Source organism: Thamnophis sirtalis, unplaced genomic scaffold (genome assembly GCF_051295495.1).
Source record: "Thamnophis sirtalis isolate CommonGarterSnake01/CBP01778 unplaced genomic scaffold, rThaSir2_p1.2 scaffold_3, whole genome shotgun sequence".
In the NCBI taxonomy this organism is placed as follows: Eukaryota; Metazoa; Chordata; class Lepidosauria; order Squamata; family Natricidae; genus Thamnophis; species Thamnophis sirtalis.
Genome location: NW_028261383.1, coordinates 67,659,131 through 67,684,402, shown reverse-complemented (window position 1 = coordinate 67,684,402; position 25,272 = coordinate 67,659,131). Strand labels below are relative to the sequence as shown.

General features: G+C 36.8%; 1 protein-coding gene across 1 annotated transcript in view; it reads left to right on the top strand.

Annotated features, from left to right (window-relative positions):
* The window catches only part of CACNA1D (calcium voltage-gated channel subunit alpha1 D), a 148,733-nt gene that overhangs the window by 24,042 nt on the left and 99,419 nt on the right, over positions 1–25,272 (top strand). Inside the window, exons 6-9 of the mRNA XM_087708217.1 lie at positions 675–778; positions 9,576–9,745; positions 21,194–21,278; positions 22,451–22,477. Of these exons, the coding sequence (XP_087564343.1) occupies positions 675–778; positions 9,576–9,745; positions 21,194–21,278; positions 22,451–22,477 (386 nt within the window). The remainder of the gene's footprint in view (positions 1–674; positions 779–9,575; positions 9,746–21,193; positions 21,279–22,450; positions 22,478–25,272) is intronic.

Here is a 25,272-nt window from a genome sequence, read left to right as displayed (position 1 = left end):
ACTATTGCAAATGGAAGCAAATGTTTCTACAAGGTCACCTTATTTTTTACAGATGAATGATGCTATGGGATTTGAATTGCCATGGGTGTATTTTGTCAGTCTCGTCATCTTTGGGTCATTTTTCGTTCTAAATCTTGTTCTCGGTGTATTGAGCGGGTAAGCACACAACTTTTTCATCCTAGAAGCAGAGTCCATATTTCGGTTGCCATGAACACATAGGTTGAATATGGAGATTAAATCAAAAGAATTGGGAATAAGATTTCCAAATTTAAAAAACTGGTGGACCAGAGCTTCCTTAAGACCAAATCCATTTTCTAAAAACAAAGAAAATCTCTTGTAAATCAATTTAAATAGCATTAGGTATGAAAAATACAATTTAATAGAAATTAACTGGTGATTTAGAGGTCAGAACAAATAAAACAAGCTCTCAACCCTTTTAGAATTGTATATTTCCACATGGTATAAGGATATAGAAAGTTATATAATTTTCATGACTAAAGTGAAATTGTACACATCATGAGTAAGTGCTAGAGTGCTGGTAAATCTGGTAAATGTGTTGTTAAAAAGAGCAGATGGTGCTAATACACTGAATACCTATGTGATCTGTCAATTGTGAAAGGACTCTGCTATATAGTGAACGGCTGAATCATAACGTATTTCCTTACATTTTACAGGTAAATGATGCAATAGGATGTGAGTGGCCATGGATCTATTTTGTTAGTCTTATCATTCTGGGCTCATTTTTCGTACTTAACCTGGTACTTGGTGTACTTAGTGGGTAAGCTGTTAAATTAAATTTGCATTTCACACCACAGTGTGTAAAATGGTCTGTGCATTTGTTTTAAGTTTCACACTGCTGGCTTTTCTGCATGTGCCTTGGATTGGTATGCCATTTTATGAATGTTTGCTTTTCCAACTGCCTGAATTTTATCATTGTACTTTCCTGTGACACATTTACAGTGCTTGCCAGCTACTTCAATTCAGTGAAAACTAACATTGCCAGTATTACACTACTGCACTCTCTGTAGTTGTGAGTACTCTGAACTACCTGTGTAAGTAGTATTTTTAAATATGGATAATGCTGTTGTTCCCTTTGCCTACACCAATGCAACATTCACATTACCACACAGACTTTTCACGTAAATCAGGTGTCAAACTGGCAGCCTGCAGGCTGGATGCATCACACACAGGCCACCCCCACCCCAACTCCAGAAAGGGGTAAAACATCACAAAATGTCATGTGACAGCAACATGATGCCGCAAGTTTGACACCCTTGATGTAAATCATCTGTAAGACATAGTTTAGCAGGGACTTCATTTTTCTTTCTATTTGTTCCTATTGTTTGGTTTTTCTAAGTGTGTGCTGCTCCCACAACATTGAGGGAAACATCCTGTCTAAAGACATGAAATTTAATCTAGGGAATAGTATAAATAGCTTGCCTTGCTGTCAGTTGTAAAAAACACAACAATTTATCAGTGCAAGCCATTTCATCATTGCCAAAGGGAAAGGTTGTCATCTCACCATCATGTGTTCCAGAAGGTTTCTTTCCTGCACTGAAAAAATAACCTAGAAAAAAATGGCAGACTGCCTATCAGGTGCAAAACTTAACAATTTGAAAATGGAACATTCTGGAAAACCTCTGACATTTCATTCTCCTTCCAGTCCATTTTGAATCGCCTCTAGAACATGTACTGGGATAACTGGGATTTTTTTCCCTGTATGTCAGATCAAGAATATTCTATTTTAGAGAGAGACCTGAGAGACTTTAAATCCCCTCTAATTTGGAGATTTGCCTTTGGAAGAGACCATATCATTCCAGAGTGGAACAGACCATTTTGGAGTTCTTTAAAACACTCTTGTTTCCAAATCAGTGAGTTTTTCACATCCTCTGGGTCTGTGGTTTAGTGCAGGTGCTTCCATATCAGTTTTGACTTCTGACAACTGCCTGTGCAAGTCTTGCAGTTTTCTTGGCAGTAATTTCAGAAAAGGTTTGCCTTTGCATTCTCTTTCCTCGGGCTGAGAGAAAATAAGGTAAGAAAATAAGCTCAAGGTAGTGTTTGTGTATTAACATATGGAAAACTGCTTGTAGTATAAAATCATTAAAAAAAACATAAACCAAAAATAGTGGTTGCACCATGTACCATAAAGCACATAATCTTCTTTCTGCACCTTATCGTGCAACTACTGCTGAAGTCACAACTGGGAAGCAGACATTCACTGTTAAACTGAATGTGACCCATTATTTTGTTTACCATTTGTGAGCAATTAGAGCAGGTGCCTGGCTGACTTTGCCTGATTTTGGAAGCTAAGCAAGATTGATCTTGAATAATACATGGACGGAAGACTATCGGGAAATAATCAGGCTATAGACTAGGAAATGGAAAATCATCCTTTAAGAATACAGTAACAAAGATTGAGGAGGGGTGACACCTGGAGAACCACTTAGTGTTGACTAAATAGACAGAAATATCATTTTAAATATAGACATAATTTATTGATTGTTTTATAAAATAGCCACCCCACTGTGAGTCAGGACAATATTCACATAACCTAGAATGTTAAAACTCGCTTATCTTGTCCAAATGGCCATTGTATTAAAGCCAGATGTTCTAAAGAATTGAATTAGTTAAAGATTAGGCTTTTATCTCATACTTCATTCCTAATCTTAGAGAATATGGTTAAAGAAGCAGTTCTGTTCCTTTCAGCATGTTAGTTAACTTTGATTTACAATTTTTGGCATTGTTTTCATGAAATAGTTTCAAGGTCCTGATTTTAATTTATTATTGTATTTAAACAATTTATTTCCTTTATTATGTTACACCTTTTCCTAATGAGAGTAAGATAAAGTTGAATAACATAAGAATCCCATTAAAATATACTATCCAGTCAATTGCTGTATTTTTCAGAGTACAAGACGCACTGGAGTGTAAGACGAACCAAGGTTTTGAAGAGGCAATTTTTTAAAAAACGTTTTTGCACTCTCCAGACCTTCCAAAAATAACCAATTTTTTGTGAAAACGGGCCCTTTTTTTAAAAAAAGGGGGGGCATGAATAGCCTTTAGGAGGCTTGTAGAGTGCTCCTGGGGAATGGGGGCCCAAAACAAGCATAAAACCCGGCCCATTTGGTATACATAGCCTTTAGGAGGCTCCTGATGGCTGGGGGAGTGGAAATTGAGCAAAAATGGCAGTTTTTCACTCATTTCTGTCCTTCCCAGCCCCCAGGAGCACTCTACAAGCCTCCTAAAGGGTATGCATGGCCATTTTGGTGAAGGGGGCAGGGTTTGGGGAGGCAAAAAATGCTGTATTCAGTGTATAAGTCTCACCCAGATTTCCAGCCTCCTTTTTGAGAGAAAAGGGTGCGTCTTACACTCCAAATAATATGGTATATATAACCAACTTACAGAGCCAGCCGAAACGTAGCTGAGTTTGACTCTCAGTAAAGAAGTAACAGAGAACATTATGTGATAAATCAGAGAATCTTTCTTTAAGATTTCAGCCTCAAACACCTCCAATTAAAAAAATTAGCAGTATGCTCAGAGGGAAGAATTTGCTCTTTTTCGGACAGACAAGCCCCAAGCCCTTTGTGGCTTCATGTATTATAAGCATCAGATACGGAAGAATATTCTTAAACAGAATCATAGCCAATGAATCAATTTTAATACAAAATATATTTTTGTCAAATTATCCTGAGTGTTGTGGAAAGTAAGAATCACATTCAATTTATTATTATAATTTTCCAACAGTAACAAGTTTTTTCTGTAGATAGATGCACTTAGGTGACCATACACTGAAATAGACACTGAGCCAAAATGCTAATCTCCTCTAGTCTGCATTGGTCACATTCTCTATGTTCCCAGTGGTTCCTGTTTGCACAAAATAATCTGAAGGGTTATATTTATAAATAGAGAGAAGGCATAGCACAAGCTGACTGAGGGAGATGGAGAAAAACTAACCCTTTTCTGATGTTAATATTATTTATTTATTAATCAAACATATAATGCCTACCCTTTGATCCAGTGAAACTTTGTGCAGCAAACAAAACAAAATACATCAATCTTAAACACTAAAGGAAAACCCATTACACACACACACACCTCTTCTGTGCAATAGAAATCCCTAAACAAAGTAAGACATTGGCAGGCTAGGAAGATAGAGCAGGTAGTATATATTATAAACTTTCTAACTTCTAAACCCACAATAAATAGGCAAAGCAAGCATGCCTAATTATGATACAAACCCTGAAGCTTCTGGTGGCAGTTACAACCGAACCGCATTTAGCAACTTTCATAGACATTTCAGCAGATGGATCTGTTAGTAAAAAGTGCACAACCTCTACTTGTATATTTAGCAAAGATGGAAAATATTAATCCAAAGCACTAAGTAAAACATGCCAGGCTCTCTTTGTGCCTTTATCTAAGCATAGGCTCCAAATATGGGATGTTTCTGAATTTGCTGTCCAAACCTTTTCAGCATTAAACTTTGCTAATGTAAAGTTCCCTTCTATAGGAACAGTGAAACGTTTATAACAGATACTTCCATTAAAACAATTTAAAACTTTAGATTGGCCACTCTACAGGTCTAAGTGAAGAGCTCGCTGTCCGACCTCTATCATAAATGTATTGGGCCCATGCATTAACAGAGATAGTTCGATATCGTTGATTTTTTTAAAATTACGGTGGCAGTTGACAGATCTCTTAGTGAATAAGATTATCTTAATTAATTTCTAGTTAACTCATAAGATTAAGTTAGATGTAGGCAACTGATGCTTACCTATTTTAATGTTAACTCATACTACCGTTTTTCCTTGAAAATAAGACAGGGTCTTATTTTCTTTTGACCCCTGAAATAAGCTCTTGGCCTTATTTTCAGGGAGGCCTTATTATTTTTGAGGTACAGGAGGCGGCAGGTGTGGTCACCTCATGGCTGCTGCTGTGGTGCAATATTTTCGGGGAGGGCCTATTTTTGAGGGAGGGCTTATTTTAGCGCTTGCGCTTAAAAGCCCGATTCTGCTTATTATCCAGGGAAATCTTATTTTCAGGGAATCAGGGTAAATCTGACCATTAGTTATGCTGGCTAGTCATGTGAGAGTTACAACCTAAACATTTGAAGACATCAGGTTGCCAAACTTTGAGTTAAGGAACTAGAACAGGGCTGTCAAACTCACATGCATCACACGCCTGGTTTAGTAAAGGGGGGGAGTCCTGATACATCATGGGACACTGTCACAATAATGTGACAGCCCGGAACTAGAAAGACTTTACTTCAATCACTGCTGTCCACCAGGTATCACTCCTCAATCGTATTTCAGATTAAAATTTTCCTCCATCTGTTCTCATTTATATGGATTTTATTTGCCTCAAACTTTATATTCTTTGACTTGCTAGGTCAGTTTAAGAATACAATATTAATGCAAACTTATCTAATATATTTGTATTGTTGAAAATATTATATGTGTGCATGCTTTAATTTTAGTCAGTTATCAGTAGAGCTCCAGACAAAGTACCTTCTGAATAACAATCACCACATGAGAAAGTATCAGGACATTTGCCCTTATTTAACATTCCAAATAACTGGGGAATATTTTGGAATTCTATCTCTCTTACTTTCAAAATGCCAGGCACAGTTTACAGAAAGAAGTGAATCATTTCCTCAAAACCATCCAGAGTGTTTGCAATTAGGATAAGTTGTGAACGTAGACATGCCAGTTTACAATTTAACACTCAGTCAACCATAACACAAATGCAGGCAGTAAAGGAAAGCAAAACATTTTTATACAATTGTAAGCGTGAGAAGGGGTCCTTGCTGACCACTAAATCCATTAAAAAGGAACCTTGCAGTATACATACAGTATTAAACTAGGTAGTTGATTAATGGGTGCAGTTGATTGAAGTTGAATAATTGATTGCTGAAAAACATTTTAACCACTGTAATTTATTATCGTTTCAGAATAGGATTCACACTGTTTGCAATTACAGAAGTTTAAAGATCTAATTAAATGAATCTATATTTAAAGCTGTTTTAGGCTTCCGGTGTTAATCTAATGGGGTGGTTTCTATAACTGAACACACAAGCACCTAATTATAATTATTCTATGAACTTTGGCATTATGTATTGTTCAGATAGCTTTTTAAAAACTGGAATCCACATGTTGTGCAAAATTATAGTTTCTTAATCATGGTTTATTGAACAAGCTGTGAAAACATTTAATCATCTCACCTTCTTACTCACTTTAAGTGTGTCTATTTCATCCATCTGTTGATGGGGAAAAGAAAATTCAAGTGGGGTATCACTTGTATTTCTTAACAGTAATTTGACAAGTAGCCTTGTTTGAATGAAGCTCAGAACTTTGGAGAAACAGGATTTTCTTCCCTTGTACAAAGAGGTTTAAAATATTTACATTCAAGAATAATATAAAGCAAATGTGATTGAAATTCTCCTTGAAGACTAAATTGAAGCACTGCTTCTTTTTTCTTCCTCTTCATCCATTATAGTTTATTATTGTTTATTTACAGAAAATGTGGGCTTTCCTCAGTTTTCAGAAACTCTTTGGCTATGCAAATCTGTATAGACAAAATGCATCAAAGATGTCTGGCTGTGAATCGCACAAGGCCACAGACCACGAGAGCAATTCTTTTATAGCTAGCATAAAGCAGCTTCAGCAAAGCACATTCTAGAAAAGAGCAATGTTCCTTGACTATTTCCATTTTCAAAGGTTTAATAAATGAGTGATCTTTTCCTCTTGAAAACCTATTAACAGCCTATATTCCACAAAAATCCCCATAATTGGGGTGATTCATACAATATCCTAAATTACAGTATGTTGTATAATTTATAAAGTGAGCCCAATTGACAAAAGAAAACTCAGGAACGTATTGGTTGGAAATATGTGGAAGAGGCCTTCCTCCTGCAGTGGATAGACAGCGGCTAAAATGATTGATGATGTTAGTTTATAAAACACAATGGTTAGGTCCATACAACCTACAAAACTAAAGTTAAGCAAACCATAAAGCTAGATCATTGGAGGTTATTCTGTTTACAAAAATATGAAAAATGTAACCAGGGCTCTCAACCAAAAAGTCATTCTCAACATTAAACAGAATATTTCTTTCTGAAAACAAGCAATGGGAAACTAGTATTTTTTAATCACGCTTGATTTGATTTTCAGAGTTGTTTTATTTATTGCTTTCCTGTTGAATTTTTGGTTTAGTCAATACCACAACCTTGATTCTGGGCATATTTAAGGCAGCAGCTCAAAATGTGACTCATCATCCAGTGGATTTGTTGCCTTCATATTATAAAATCAGCCCCCTTGTAGAGCAGGAATGAATTATATAGAAATAGTGGTTGTTTTTGTTACACAGGTTCATTTTTAAAATGGCACATTTAAAATGTCAACCATTCAGGGGTTATTATATTGTTAACATAAAATATTTGAAGCAGTAAGAGAATCATTTCTTATTTACCAAGTGGAAGACCTTTTTTTTTTAATGAGGTGGGATAATCTGCTCCTCGGGAACTGTGCTAACCACCAGAGGATGCTTTCTGTGAAGACAGATTCTACTGGAAGCACCGCTATTTTTCTGGGTAGTCATGGGAACACACTTTTCAAACATACATTTATATCTATAACCTTAATTTATTGTCCTGCTTGAGGACAGCAAGAGACTAATGTTCTGGCATGTCCCTGAACAACCTTCTATATGGGAAAGTAATGGGTTTGTAGGGATATATATTCCTGGCAATTCCTACAGCCGTGTTGTTCTTACTGTGGGTGCCCTTGGATTCCTCTATTAAGAAACTGCTGTTAATTATGTGGATACATCCCTAAAAACAGCTGCAGCATAGCACACACAGGATTAAGAGAAAAAGGCATTTAAATAATGATGCACTAAATAGAAAATGGCAATGAACTGTCAGTTTCAGTTTCCGGGCAAAAGCAAACGAAGTCACTTTGACAGCATTCCTTTTCTCAACAGAGCTAAGGATAAATAGGAAGAGAACATAAGAGCTTGCCATTCTCTAACACAAAGAGTCTAACAAAAATAAAAATAAAACCAACATTTTATGCATTCATTTGTATGTCTTTTTATAGGTACCTGTTTCATGCAGTTGACTCTCTGCGGCTAACAAGCATTAGAAACACAGAAAAGCCCACAACATATAACCCTAGGCACTCAAAAACATACACCAAAAAATAAAATAAATAAATAAACACAGAGGTCATCTAACTATCTGACCCAAATCCCTGGAGAAACAGCCAAGTCTTCAGAATCTTGTGAAAAGACTAATAGGGTTTGAGCCACCTGTATCTCGGAGAGGGTTAAGGACAGGGGGCAGGGGCTGCTACTGAGAAGATGTGATTCTGAGTCCAACAACGTTGATCTTTGGTGTTGCACAACCAATACAGGTATTAGGACCAAATGTTACCATCTCAGTGTGCTATTTGAGGACATTTTTATATATTCCTTATTTTGTTAATCTGATGTTCTTTGGGCAATGAATAAAAACAACTACCAAACTCAGACAGGTACAGCATTTTTGTGCCTGGAAAGTATTTACTTAGATTTGGAACTAGAAACCTTTGAAATCTGACTCACCAAACAGTGGTGCTATACTTCTACATGGGGCTGGCCCTGGAGAGCATCTGGAAAGCTTCATCTGGTGCAAAAGGCAAGAGCGCAGGCAGTTATGTATGCACATTACACCTCTGCTTCATGAGCTGCATGGGTTACCAGTTTGCTTCTGGGTACAATTCAGGGTGCTGGTTTTGACCTCTAAAGCCCTATATGGCATGCACCCAGGTATCAGAGGAACTGCCTTTTCCCAATTACATTTACCTGTCTCACTAGGTCTGGCAGGAGAGACATGCTGTGGGTCCCATCTGCAGTGACGGGACCCTAAGGCAAGCCTTTCCTGCTGTGGCATCTACCACCTGGAGCATCCTCCCTGTTAAGGGGAGGGTAGCCCCAATCCTCATTGCTTTCCAAAAAGCCCTTAAAACAAGCATGGGGACCTCTGGTATTAGGGAACCTGCATGTTGGCTGCATTATGTGTAATATTCTCCTGCTTGTGGTTTTGTTTTTGCCTGTTTATTGTGTTGTTTTTAATTTGTTTTGCACTATATTTTAGTAGTATGTTATATCGTATGCTGCTGCCCAGGTATACTTCAGGAGAAATGGGAGGCTATATAAACTAGACAAAACAAATAAATAAAATAGCTGGCAGGGCCACCTGAGACCCTAAATTATATTTAAGAAGATGAAAGGAAGCATTACGTCCAGTCTACTTCAGAGGAGATCCAGAATGATGCCAGGGCAAGTCTGTCCGATGAAGGTTTGGAATGCCTGCTGTTATGAGTCCTTAAAAGTATAAGGCACAAGGAATGTAGCATGGCAAGTGATGTGAATTGCTATGTGATGTGTGGAAAGTGTTTGTATTTTTGTTAATTTTCTTTATTGATATAATCTTTTCAATGAAAAATAAAGAAAAAATATGGGGGTTTGAATTTTGTTATTGTTGAAAAACTACGTAGCTTCGTAAATCAGTATGTCTCGTGTTTTATCTGCATCCGTAGAGAATTTTCCAAGGAAAGAGAAAAAGCCAAGGCCAGGGGAGATTTTCAAAAGCTACGTGAGAAACAACAGCTAGAAGAAGACCTCAAAGGTTACTTGGATTGGATTACCCAAGCAGAAGACATTGACCCAGAGAATGAAGAGGAAGGTGACGGAGAAGGCAAACGAAATAGTATGTCAAAGCTCCTCAGTTTAAAGATCCCTGATAAAAGAATATTCTGTGTTGTAAAAATGATTTACAAAAACCTTCTCTAATTGACTTCCTCCAAATACGTTGGGACAGCTATTCTGGAATACTTAATCATCATGGCTTTGGGGAATACCAGGGGTGCTTTTTCAAGAGGCAACTGGACTTTCTTGTTTTCCTTTGAAGTCCTTTCACTTCTCCTCCAAGAATCTTTTTCAGCTTTTTTCAAAGCTGTACAGAAAACCCAGTTGCCTCTTGAAAAAGCACCTTTGGTACTCAATGCAAGAATTCCTTTTCTCCACAGCATCCCATTCTCTGGAAAACCTCGTGTTTCCAACATTGCTATGACTTATCTCAGCAAGTATCCTAGATCCTGATCCCCATTTTTGCTTCCATGCTATACTTCCCCATCCCGCATCTCTCTTTGCCCCGAGAAGTTCAGTGCAGAACTTTCCTTTGATGCATGTCCTCTCCTTCAGCTTTCTCCAGAGCTGGACAGAAAGTCCATTTGCCTCTTGAAAAAGTACCTTTAGGACAACCATGACCTGGATGACTGAGAACCTCCACAGACACTTTGGGGAGTACTTATTGTATAAAGTTGTTGAGAATTTTAGATGTTTGGAGAATATCAGGCAGAAGGTGATTACATACAATCAACTTTCTCAGATTTATATGTCCTTCCGAAATGTGTTCAGCACACTCCCTGTCCAGCATTTTTTCAAATTTTGCTGATTTCTCAAACTCTATCCACCAGTATGTTGCCAAATTCTTTCCTAGGAGTAGGAGTAAGATATTATTACTCCTGCAGTTTTTGCATTCTCTCTTGCTATATTTCCCTTTGTATAACGAAACAATGACAGTATTCTCCTAATTATCAGGTACAAATACCCTCATTATAAATATGTTAACTAAGTAGCATAGCCATTCCATTGGCAAATCCCATTTGTATATTAACTCTTCTCCAGTTCTATCAAGAACAATGCAGATCATTCTTCAGAATTCTCACATTTATTACTTTCTTTTCATCCATTTTTTCTCAGATATTAACCTTAGTATACAAATCTCAGAAGTGTCACACATTCCCTCGCTTTGATTTTATTTTAAATCATTTTATTGCATTTATTTTTAATTCCATTCTCTCTGGTGAAAACTCCTTGTCTATCCTTTTTTCCACAGCCATTATTTATTTCTACCAAAATAAGCCTTTATTATCTCTTTCTTTCAGTCATCAACCAATTGATTCTTGCTTGTGTAGGCAACAGAATGAACTTCCGGTTGATCCGTTGGGCCTCTTTTTCACTCTCTCTAGGCTCCGGAGATTTTCCTGAAGAAACAACCTCCCCTGGCCCTCTGGAAGGCTGAAAATCAGGGCTAAGGGCTGCGGAGGGTTGCGGTGCCAGTAAATATGGCTCTGTGTGCCACAGGTTCGCCAACAGGGATCTAGATCAGTGTTTTTCAACCTTTTTTGTGCAAAGGCACACTTTTTTCATGAAAAAAATCATGAGGCACACCACCATTAGAAAATGTTAAAAAAAATTAACTCTGTGCCTATATTGACTATATATAAAGTAATTTTCCCACGGCACACCTTACACTATGTCACAGCACACTAGTGTGCCGCGGCACAGTGGTTGAAAAACACTGATCTAGATTATGCCAATTCCACCATATTAAACCTAAATTTACTTTCTCTGCATGAATTCATCGTCATCTCCCCAATTATCTTCTTTGTTTTGGATCTGTTGCAACCTTCCCTTTCTCTTATTCTTAAAGACACAAAGCCTGTCTTTTTCTTTATTCCACCTCTAAACTCATGCCCCTTCTTATTTATTCCTTTTATATTCAACCTGTAATTTTTCATTTGCTGCGACTGTCACCAGATGGCCCCCAGATGCTGACTTCCACTATTATCCTAGAGTTGGTTTATAAAAGCTTTCATGTTCATTTGTAAAAGACAAAAGTACAGTCTAGACTAGAATCTAGAAGATTCAAAGAGCCAAGGTGGCGCAGTGGTTAAATGCAGCACTGCAGGCTACTGCTAGATCAGCAGGTCAGCGGTTCAAATCTCACCGGCTCAGGGTTGACTCAGCCTTCCATCCTTCCGAGGTGGGTAAAATGAGGACCCAGATTGTTGGGGGCAATATGCTGACTCTCTGTAAACCGCTTAGAGAGGCCTGAAAGGCCTATGAAGCGGTATATAAGTCTACTGCTATTGCTATTGCTATTGCTAGAATACCAGCCTTAGCTGCATCCATGCCACATGGTTACATTCTCTGCTTACAGTAGGACTCTATTGGTTGATTTTGACCAATAGGCTGGAAGCACAACCAAAGTCCAGTTTTATTCAAGCATGTTAATACTCTTTTGTGCAAACACAAATCTTTAATCTAAATAATATCTTACAAGCCAAAAGGCTGTTGCCCATATTCCACTAATTATGAGAGGCATGCAGTGTCTATAGTATTGACATTCATTCAAGAGATAAAGTTTGTAATTTAGATATATTTATTAACTCATATTGTGGTTTAGATGTCAGACCAACTGTTACCTTTTTAATTTTTATTCTAAAAGTCAGCCACAAAAGAATGGCTAGGAATTGGAATTACCCTGTTCATGACAATTATGTCGTATTATTTGATTTATAGCATGTTTACAGTATGGAATATATTAGGTAACATAAAGTAGAAGCTTAAGTTTTCCTGGCAGAAGGAATATAACATTTTGCTATCTATACTTTATCTCCCACCATACCTTTTAGACATTCCAAAAGTATAGAAAAGAGGATTGGTTTGAGCTTTCACAGACCTGTGTCTTTTGGGATTCATCTAGTGAGCTCCAGGGACACACTGCATGACTGAGAACAATTTCTTTATCTTATTTGTAGCAGTAGATCCCATTTAAACTCCCCAGTGTTAGGGAAAGATGCACATTTGTGTAGCTACATGCAGGATTGAGACATGTATACTGTATCATTGCATATGGTTACTACAATTAAAAATGTCAGGATGCATTTTGGTTGTTAATTAATTCTTATGATACCTGTAAATACTGTGTAGAAATGTGCTATGTAATAGTGCATTTGGAATGTCTTTAAACACACATCAATTTCTAGACAGGACAGCATTATATCAAATTATACATCCTTGACATGCCATCTTATTCTTGCGCCACTCTAGAATTCTTCTGTTGGGACTTTCTGTGTCTTCACTGATACTTTTGAGCAATTAGATCCATAGATATATTAAAAGAAGGCAGAACTGGGCTGCTGGAAAATCCCTTATATTTTCAATCTTCCTTTAGAAATAAATGATAGCTATAGAACAATTGAAATAGGATAGTGATATTTTGTGGAAGTGATAAAAAATTGATATTCTGGATATAAGAGTACATAGAACTTGCAAAAGGGAAGAATCATTTCATCTACTCCCTCAGCTAATTTTAGAGACAAACATGTCAAGCTATCAGAGTGTTCACACTAGAAACATGGTCTGCAGAGATGTTCTTTCCTCCTGATTAAGTATCTACTGTCCTTATGACTTATTGTTAATGACATCTTAAAGCAGTACTTTGTGCTGCATATCAAATAGCATCCTATAACCAAGAAAGATGTTAATATTCATGGGACATGTTGCGGAGTAGCTAGTAGACTAGATGTGATATCTCAAAATACCTTAGCATCCATCTAAATTAAAACCTTAATGTTACATAAGATTATTTATTGGCTTGCTTGATTTGGGGTTTTCTTTTTTCATTTTTGCCTCTGCTAATCCATGTTTCCCAAAACACAATCTAGAGTGCCTGTGAAATTGTGCAGATATCTCTTTTAATTCTCACAAACACTGCCACTTAAAATACCATTGTGTGATAACCATTGATAAGTAAGAGAAAATTAAGCACTTGCTATCTTCTATGAAAACGGCACACTTTGTCAACTGATGAATACAACTAGTGACACAGGTTGTCCTACATGACAAAATGTTTTTACACATTTGCTGCAGCAGTATTGCTATTTTTGGCATTGCCGAATGCTGTGTCCTGAGATGGGCCAGTTTTAATATACAAATTCCACTGAAGTTAATCTTCTATTATTGATAATACTCTATTGCAGGATTTGTGTGGTCTTTCTTCATCTTACTGATTTGCAATAAAGTTGTAAAGTCATCATTATTTTCTTTTTTGTTTTGATTTGGAATATTTGGATGAATTAGAATTGGATATGGGCTGGCTTAGGCTCTTCTAGCTCTCTGCTCAGAATCTGTGGAGAAACGGATTTATTTATGTGTAAGCCTCTCTGTTGCATCTTACTTGGTAGAAAGTCACACTATGTTTAGTCAGGCTTGTTTCCTGATAAATATACTTAGAATTGCAGGCTCAGTCAGAGATCAAAGTCCACTATTCTTTCTTTAGAAAAATTTCACAGAGACATACAAATAAGGGAGATTTCACAGTATGTGCTAAGGGATTTGTAAGCCTGGTAGGAATGTGTTTTGGCCGACAGTTATCAGAAATAGAGCTTTCTGGATTCACTGCCTATCATGAGGTTGAGTGCTAATATATATATGCAATTTATGCTTGCAGGGATTAACACTTTCAACCAGGTAGGAAAAACAGTTAGCATAAACAGAAAGACGAGCTCAATTTGAGATTTTGTAATTCAACTTTAATCTTTATTTACTCCATGTGATACTCTTGTAAAAATATTTGGATGTTCATTATTCAGTAAAAGACATTGAATGAGCTGCGTAACTGTTAGAAGTGATTCATCTCTGTTTTCACAGTTATTCCAGTCTGATCTTGGCTAAGAATGATTATAGAATATTTTCCTGACAGCTAGAACAATTAATCAGTGGAACAACTTGCCTCCAGAAGTTGTGAATGCTCCAATACTGGAAGTTTTTAAGAAGATTTTGGATAATCATTTGTCTGAAATGGTATAGGGTTTCCTTCCTAAGCAGGGAGTTGGACTAGAAGACCTCCAAGGTCCCTTGCAACTCTATCATTCTATTTCTAGTTTAATTTAGGGAAATCTGTATTAATCCACACTAATATCCACAAGTAAATTATTACTTAAAATATTACACTAATGTAGAATACATTACATTTTGGGGTTGCAAAAAGCTGCCTTAGTTTGATCATTTAGTTTGAAATACTGAGTTCCAGAAGCTTTTCAGATTTCAGCAAAATTAATTCTTGGAAATGCATATGGCTGAATCTAGGCCATTTTGCATTGAAAAGACATATTCCACTATTAAGCTATAGCTTAATTTTATCCCATATCAGTTATAGAGAGGTAGCTAACATAGCTTATTTAAATGAGAGTTTGGAAGCGCTTTGCAGCAACAATCTGTCTGGCCTTGTTATATCCCAGCTATCAATGATCACATATAATTAGGCTTTGGACATTATACAAGTGGTCAAACTATGAAGAGAGTTAGAAGTCCATTAATAACTATCCTGACACTACCATACAAACAAAGGTATAGGTTTGCAAGTATTATTGATAATTCAACCAAGTTTAACTTTTGTATTACTTCTCAGTCTGCTTGCACAGACTGAATGATATGGCTAATTTATTGTCTTCTGCACTTCTGCTGCCGCCATCTACTGTATTATGGATGGAATTGCATGTACTTACTATGAAGGGGTTACGCTGGCTGATTTATTAGAAAACAAGAAGAAAAGCAGATTTAGCTGTTGTCGTGGGGCCAACAAACATGGTAAAATGTGTGTGTGTGTGTGTGTTTGCAGTGGAACATTTCATTTGAAATGATGAACTTTGAATCCTGCTTTTCAAAATCCATACACACATTTAGAAAAACACCTATGCATGAACACACATGTTTTGCATGGGCATGATTTACTGCTTGACTGCATGTTTTTGAGAGATTGTTCTGCAGTAGCTTAGAACATTGAAATTTTGTTTGTTGTTCTTAGGAAATATATTAAGTGTTCTAGAAAAGCACCCGAGGGTAGAACAAGAAGCAATGGGTGGAAACTAATCAAGGAGAGAAGCAATTTAGAACTGGGGAGAAATTTCCTGACAGTTAGAACAATTAATCAGTGGAACAACTTGCCTCCAGAAGTTGTGAATGCTTCAACACTGGAAGTCTTTAAGATGTTGGATAGCCATTTGTCTGAAACGGTATAGGGTTTCCTGCCTAGGAGGTTCCACCACAAAACCGCGGTAGACTAAAGCGCGCTCGACGAAAGCGCGTACCTGACGTCATCACAGCGCGACGAAAACATCACGCTGTGAGCGGTAAAGTTAAAATTAACGCGAAAACCTTACCCTAACCCCCCCAAACCTAACCCTAACCCTAACCCTAAACCTAACCCTTAACCTAACCCTAACCCTAACCCTTAACCTAACCCTAACCCTAACCCTAACCCTTAACCTAACGCTAAACCTAATGCTAACCCTTAACCTAACCCTAAACCTAACCCTAACGCTTAACGTAACCCTAAACCTAACCCTAACCCTTAACCTAACCCTAACCCTAACCCTAAACCTAACCCTTAACCTAACCCTAACCCTAACCCTTAACCTAACCCTAACCCTAACCCTAACCCTTAACCTAACGCTAAACCTAATGCTAACCCTTAACCTAACCCTAAACCTAACCCTAACGCTTAACGTAACCCTAAACCTAACCCTAACCCTTAACCTAACCCTAACCCTAACCCTAAACCTAACCCTTACCTTTACGTGAATTGGCTTGCTTTAAAAGCGCTTTTTAAAGTGCCCTTTTTTCTCCGTGGTCGTATTTGTCGTGCTGCTGATGACGTCAGGTACGCGCTTTAATCGGGCGCGCTTTAGTGGACCGCAGTTTTGTCGTGCCACGGCCTAGGCAGGGGGTTGGACTAGAAGACCTCCAAGGTCCTTTCCAACTCTGTTATTCTCTTCTCTTCTATATATACCCAATCAAGCTAAAAAAGCAAATGAGCAAGATATGAATATATTATTTCAATTTAAAAGTGATAAAATTATGAATCTTTAGAAAAGCTCTCATCCTATAATGAATTATAGTCTGAAAACTATTCAGTGCATATTATTGATTTTAATTGATGATTTAAAATGCTGTCTGAAAAACTCTGGGAGTTAAACCTATACATCTTAAAGTTGCCAAAGTTGAAAAACACTGGTTTAATAATTCAGTTATTGCAGATACATGCAGCCATATATGTTTACGGCTTGAACATTTGAAACCAGAAAATGCCATGTTCTAATTAGAACTTCTATAATAACCATATTCTTCCACATAGTTATTGCCCTTTCCGTCCGTATCAGACAAACAATAAGTAGTTGTGCAGCAGTTAGTTTTCTCTCTCTGTGGGATGCTCAACCTACAGGATTCTCTATCAATGCTGCCTATCTCTACATTCATCCTGTGTGCAAATGAAAAGTTTGGCACAACTGCTGAAAACTGACATGATCTAGTAGTTGCAATCCTGAACTTTATCCAGAAAGTCCCAGATTCAAGTTCCAATTCATGAAACTCATTGGTTACCTTTAAACCTGTCCTTATTTCACTGCCTACTCTAAGTTTCCTTATTTAGGGAACTTGGAGGAGTCTGTATTAAGCATACTGCTTTGAACACATAAAATAAAACACAGGATATAACTCTAAATATGAATATGAATAATTTATTTTAAAGGTAGAACTGTACTGGTCCCTCCAAAGATAAATTTATGCTCTATTTTGTCTCTAAAATAATTAGCACAAGCTGTTCTTGTTCTATGAGCAGTGACATGCAGTCGGATGAGGCAGGGAAGGCACAGCCTCACCACTCCCATCATGAAATGAAAAAAAAAAGTAAAAGGAAAAAGGCCAGTGCTGAGGTGAGGCTAGCTAGCTGCTGCCTCACCATGGATGACTCTGCTTAACTGTTTAAAAAAGCCTCTAAAAATGCGCCCTCTACTATGAGGCAGGAGAACTGTGTGCTTCATCTAGTCTGATTTTTTAGGCGTTTTGTGATTGCTCGAGCAGAGTTAAGCAAGGGTTAAAAGCCTAAAAAGTCCAGAGGTAGGTGAGGCACGCAGTTCTCCTGCCTCATGGTAGAGGGCGCTGGTTCTTCTGTTGACTCAGTGACAGCAGAGTAAGTGGTGAGTCCAGTGCAGTCATTGGTCCCTTCTCTTCCAACTCTGCCATTCTGTTTAAAGCTGCAGTATCGCACATTCTCTTTCTCTGTTTCTGATGTCCCCCACCCCCACCCCACGCTCCCTCTTTTCCTTCAGATTTCCTTTTTTTTCTTTTTTCTTTAATAAATGCAATGCCACTTGCCATTTGGATTCAGTCTTCTCTGTTGAGTTAACCTTGCATGAATTGCAAAAGGAGGAAGATTGGGGGGGGGGGGGGATGCGAGCCTACCAAAGCTTCCAACAAAGCTCCATGAGGAACATGTTTATTCTTCATTGTTTTCTACCCACTCCTAGTTAAATAATACCTGGGGTGCAAAGCGGGGTGGTTGAGCAGACCTGGACGTGAATTACAGTTACCTGCCATTGAGGGCTTTAAGCATACTGCTGAGGGATATACTGGGGGAAAGAGTAGGAATTCCTCCTCCCCCCTTGCCTTTCATCTCTTCTTCTCCTCCTCCTCCTCCATTCTGAATTAAATACGCAGAAAACTTCACCTGAAGCAACTTTTGCAGGTCAACATATATACGTCTGTATTAGAAATGTTCCTTATTCAACGGCTTATACAAACATGCAATGCAGGCAACATATATTAAATTAATTATTAATATTTAACTTGCCTTAAATATATTCCAAAATGTTTACCCAGGGTTGTAGGGGATGATATGTTTTCAATAGTGTATGCCATTCCCTGCTAAACTTTATTACTGATAGCTGTTCATTTCCAAGTAGAACTGAAGTGGAATATTAATTCTCCCCATTTCCTATGCAATTGCAAAAAGATCAAATATGTCACAGTCCTCCCTTCATGATGATTATTTGTCGTGTTTTAATAGGTAGTCATGAACCTATGACCACAATTGAACCTAAAATGTTATTTTGCGCAGTGAGACAGCTAAGTGAATTTTGCTCCACTCTACTGCTTTTCTTGTTGCAGTTAAGTGAATCACTGCAGGTGTTAAGTTAGTAACATGGTTGTTAAGTGAATCTAGCTTCCTCCATTGACTTTGCTTATCTACTGTCAAAAAGTTGCAAAACGTCAGATGGTTGCACAAAGTGATCATGTGACTCCAGGACACTGCAACCATCAAAAATATGAACCAGTTGCTAAGCATCTGAATTTTGATCATGGGGATGCTGCAATGGTCATAAGTGAAAAACGGTCTTAAGTCACTTTTTTCAGTGGTGTAACTTTGAATGGTCACTAAATGAACAGTTGTAAGTTGAGTATGTGTAAAGAATGCTGATATGAGACTTTAAACATAACCCGTTAACTGCTCCCAATCAAATATTGGATAAGATAATTTATAGGATTTTAATGTTTGTAAATCTGATTGTGATGACGTCAGTGCCTCACCAGCCATAAACCTCACTGCACTTCACTGTCTACGAGCATAAGAGTTATGTACCTATTCCAAAATAAAGGGAAATCACATAAATCAGAGGATATTTGAATGGTATAATTAATTACTTGAGAAAGTATCAGAGTCTGGCAGTTGTAGCAACCAGAAAAATCTACATATGCCAGATTATTTCCCTTGCAATTAAATCTAAGGCCCTTTGGTGGATGATAATTACTTTCTTACTCCTTTTGCCAGCATTCTTCACTAATCCTAACCCTGAATCTATTGAAAAGCATATTATATTATTCCACATAACAGATGGGAAGATAAACTTACTGCAAAAGTAAATTGGAAGGTTACAATTTTGTTATAATTTGGGACAAATGCTTGCTTTAATAGAGAAATCTCCAAAAAATAATTAGGAATGGTTACTTGTTTAAAGTGTTTACAAGGTTTTCAAAGGGCTACATCACAGTCAGATTGTATCTTTCCCAGTTGACTGTGAGATATAGAGGTTTCCTTTAGTGTTTTTGCTCCTTATTCATTCTGTATGTACGATTATGATAATGTTTCAGAAGACAATTGTAACATGAAAAGGACCAGAGGAAGAGAAATGAAGGAAATGGGTACTGGGTTGGTATAGGTTGTATGGAGCACTGAGTTTTCTCCTTCAAGTCTCATGAGTCCAAATATAAACCAGAATTATATTCCTGTAGACTTAATCCCAACTTTATAAGATTTTGGTTCACATATATAATTTTTGAACTTGGATATATTATGGCCCCTCTGTTATAAAATATGTCTCTTGACCTTCCTATTCTGTTTGAGATTCAAAAAAAGGGAGGAATCCTAAACTTGGCAGATCACAGTGTATAAACTGGCTAGCAGCCTTCAATTTTAGTGATTCATAAATTTTGCAGCTTGGACCAAACTGTGAACAATGAGTTTTTAATCTAGCTCTTCTTCAAAATATCCACAAGGGCAATTCTTCCAAAAACAATGACATCCAAGGAGATGGTTTACTTTAAACAAGGACCAAGATAATAAAAGCTGTCAGAATTGTCCCTGGCAAAACTTGCTAAGGCATAAAGTAGAAATGCTTTATGCTGTAATTTAAAAGTTAATTTACTGCTTGCTGCTTTGCCTATCTTTGTGGACAGGCAAGAAAGTGCATTTATATTCTGGATGCTAAGATAATCTTTTCATCTGAATTGACATGTGCACCTATAATAATTATGAGTTGACTTTCAAGAGTTGTATTCGTATATTTGTGCTAGCAAGTGAAAATATTTTTGCTTGTGTCAGCCCATACATTCTTAAAGTGATTGCAGGCAATACATTCAGGATCTATCCAAATTATATGCCATGGTCCATCTCTCCATGGATTAAACCTGGTAACTGGAGTTTATACTTGAGGAACATCAGGTCTGTAGGGTAGACCAGTGTCATTGAGCCAAGGTTGCTAAAATGAAGAGACATAGAATGTTTTGTGAGCTGAAAGCAGAGGCAGCACTAACTTCTTACAACCCAGAAGTAAGTCACTGAGAAGAGTTTAGTAAGAAGTTGTTCCAAGTATTGCAACCATATTTGAAGTATCATAGCTCTCATCATATTAATGCAAGCATTGGGGAAAATGTCATTTTGGGGGAAACTGTACATAGCTTCACTATACCTTGTAGAAGAATAATTTTGCACTATTGACAGTGCCTAGGATAATAAAATTCTTTTCGTTTGTGCTTTTCTGCTCATGCGCTAGGATAGTCTTTGCTTAGACTCCTGAATTATGATCTATTTGTACTGTGAGATCCATTCATTCTTTGTGTTGATTCCACTACAGATTGTTACAGGAGAGACAATTTCTAAAATAAAAATAATATTTGAGAGACATTTGAGACACTTTCATATGTTTTTTCCAATAAGAAATCTAATTATATTTTTATTATTTTGCAACAGCAAGCATGCAAGCAAGTGAGACCGAATCAGTGAATACAGAAAATGTGGCTGGTGAAGGAGAGACCACATGCTGTGGAAATTTGTGGTGAGTATATGATGGAACTCTTGAAAGCTTTTAGCCCAAGACTCACTGGAGGAATGGATTGGACCAAGTTTTCTGAAAGAAAGGTTCACTTTTATTTGATTGTAAGACTTAACATATCGAATTACATTAATCATCACTGCTTTATTCCTTGCAAATTGTAAGAGAGAGTTCTCTTGAGTTTTTTTTAAAAAAAATAATATGTTTTTAAATAGATCATCATCAGGTAGCAGACTGGAGTTTTTAAAGGCTAGCATTTGTATCCTATTGTATTTAATTTATATAAAACAATTTATAGGATGTCCTAGCTCAGGGATCCCCAGCCTCCAGGCTGTGTCCCACTATCGGGCTGTGACCCATTCAGAATTGGGCCACGGAAGCAGCAGCAAGTGTGCATGCATCCCCACTTGTACAACCAGTGGGTGAGCACATGCACATGCACTCCATTTGCGTGAATGGTGGGCATGTATGCCCGCCCCTCACGCGGAACCATTCCTGTTCTCCCCCCCCCACTGGTCCGCAAAGCTAGAAAGCTTGGGAAACACTGTCCAAGCAGATAGAAATTTTACAGAAATATGAATATTATTACCATGAATTGGTACATATTGGTTAGACCTACCCTAAATTCAGCCCAGTAGTAAGCTCATAATAAATATATTATAACTCTGCAACTATGATAGATTGGCAAGCTTGTGTCATTTAAACTTTGGAGGTTCATGTTAAAATCATTATTCAAAATCCACATTCAGCTCTCTAATCCATTAAACAGTGTTGATAAAATATTCTTCCCTAGCCTATAGTGTAGGCTTATTGTGAAGAAGCAGTTTTTCAATCTTTTTTTTTAAAGAGTGCAGCGCCAGATTAGAATTATGATGTTATTTCTATTCCAGTAGTTTAATTAAAACCTCTTTCTAGATTGTTGAGTAAGAGCTTCAAGGAAAATGTGCATTCATTATTTCAAAAAGGGTATAACTGTAAAACGTAGATAATTATAATAGTGGTTTATTAAGAGCAGTTAAGAAAGGCTATTAATTTACAGTTTATGCTAGTTGAATATGTCCATATCTAACAGACATCCAATATTTAAATAATTCCAATTCAGGTTTCAAGGTGAAATGAGATGTGTACATTCTTGTTTTATATTTTCTTTAAAATGTGTTTTCCTTTTCTTTTAGTCAAATTATCTCAAAATCCAAGTTCAGGTCAGTATTCTTTCCCTCTCATTTTCTTGCTATATATCATAATTCTGTGCTGATTATCTACAAATATCAGTAAATATGACTGATTTTTAAGATTGTGTTAGTAAATATAAAAGGACTACATACATCATCACATTTTACTCTTTCCATTGTGCTGCTATAATAGCTTTAGCAGAAGCTTCTTTCTTTTTAAAGAAAGACAGAACTACAACATAACTATTCTGTGTAACCCTCTTTTCTGGAAAAAAATAATAATGAACAAATGAAGGAGAGTAATTAATTGTTTTCTTGCTCAGTGATTTTTCTACTCCAAATTAATTTCCCAGTTTTGCTCATCACATGATTGACAGTATGACTTTCGGAAGACATCTGTGCATTTGAAATTCCTCGGGGGGGGCACACAGAAGAGAGGTAGCAGAGCCATTTGCAGCGAAATTGGCACGCAGGAAAAAGATTATACATCTTCAATTTCCCTGCTTGTTCTTGTCAGTGTTGTTTTTCATAAAAAGAAGAGCTCCAGCAGTTTATTGTTACATCAAATTACTTTTAAGATGTAGCTTGGATCAAAGCCATCATCCAATTGATAATGAGGATTTCCTTCGGGCAGAAAAATGCCACCGAGAGCAAGTATCAAATGATGTTATATATGGGGCAGGGGTGTGTGAGTATCCAGAGGAGACAGGAACTGGGGAACCTCAGCTTCATGCCCTAATTGCATAAGTGATTAACAATATCCTCTTAAGATGCCAACATAAGCCTTAACTTGAAAGTGCTGTGCTGGTTATTTCATTGACAATGGCAACGGTGGAAGACAATTTATGTGTCTCCCGCAAATGCTGCCATTCTGTTTTTCTTTTAAGTTTGAGGATAGCAGATGATTAATATCATGATGTGTATAATGCGCCTTAAAGAGCAAGAACTCTTGCTGATTAGCTTACTAAGCTGTACGCTGTTCATAAAAGCGCACTATATAAAAATAGACACTATCAAGAAATAATCACACTGTTTGGAGAAGGGAATTCTGATTGTCTCTGGAATGCCTGATCCATTAAAAACTTTTTTTTTTAAGTTTAGACATATTTGCTGAAGAATTTGATATGATAGCTGTAGAGGTTGTTGGGTTTTTTTTGGTTGAGCTTTCTTTTTTAAAATCTTACTATGATTTCAATCCTTGGCTGCTTAGTGGATTATTTTAAGGATTGCTTAATTCTATTATTTTGCAAATAATTGTTTATATCATAATATCCCATTTCTTATGCACAAAGGGACAGATAAAACAAGGAACTGCAATAATGGATAACTAAACATAACAAATTTAATAAATAAAATAAATATATCCTCATTAATTTCAAGGAAATTAAGGAATTTCCCCCCCAAATATATTCTCTCTTAAACTGGCAATCTACAAATATTCAAACAATCTGCTGGTTTATCTGCTGACAAAGAGAAACAAAAAGGGGTGGGAGATGGAAAGAAAACTTTGATTTAACTAGAAGTATTAAAAGTTGAGTGGATTCTGACATCTAAGCTTATATAATGAGGAAAAAAGCAATGAAAATCCTGCAGAATGCATCTTCATATTGATATGACAAAACTTTATGTTGGAATATCATCCAATCAACCTTGGTGAAAAGCTGAAGCTGAACAATGGCATGTTTTAAATGAAGTGACCTTTCTTGATTGGAAGCTGTTGTTCCTGTCTTGCTGCCTTATATATCATCTGTTTCTTTTCAATCCCTGGCTTGTAGTTTTTCTGCCATTGTTTCCAAATATAATTTGGTAGTTGGTTTAAAAATCTTGATGCACATTCATTCTTCTTACCAGAAATACAGATCTCTCTGTAAGCACTCACGCAGAACCATCCCCTCTCCCCTGTACTGGTCCAGAAAGCTAGAAAGCTTGGGAAACACAGTCCAAGCTGATAGAAATTGCACTGAAATATGAATGTTATTACCATGAATTGGTACCTATTGGTTCAACCTATCCTAAATTCAGCCTGGTAATAAGCTCTTAATAAGTACATTACAACTCTGCAACTATGATAGGTTGGCAAGTTTGTGTGATTTAAACTTTGGAAGTTCATGTTAAAGTCACTATTCAAAATCTACATTCAGTTCTCTAATCCATTAGACAGTGTTGATAAAATACTCTTCCCTGGCCTAATACAGATCTCATCTCTGAAGGCACTGATTGACATACAGCAGAAACCTAACATATGGAAGATTTGCGTTCAGAATTCTTGTGTTGTAGTGGGAATGGGTATATTTTTCAATATCTTTCATGAAAAGCTCTTAAAAGAAAGCTTTGCTGGACAATTTGTCTTTTCAACCAGAAGACAATCTGCTCAATGTTTTGCAGATACAATTTAGCCTTTTCACTCAACTGACATACAAAAAAATTTACATTGCTAAAATGATGTTTTATGAGGAGGTTTGTGTGTGGCAGTGATAAATGGAATTAATTATGCTGTATTTTATAAATATAAAATGAACATTATATACTTCATTTCAAAGGGGCAGATTGGCATTAACATGTCAAAAACAAGAACCAAATATTATGATTTTCTTTAAAAAATGCATTCAAGTATTATTTTATGTTTTATTGATAACTTATTTCATTAGTAATTTTCTCCTTTTCTTTGAGTAAATATTTACAAGCACAATAAAATGTCAGTCATATTTACAATACTGTACATCTTGCTTTATTTCTTAACCTTGTCTTTATTCACATTAAAACCTGAAAAATGCTAAAACAAGCACTAGTTTTTTTTCTAATACATACATACATGCATACATACA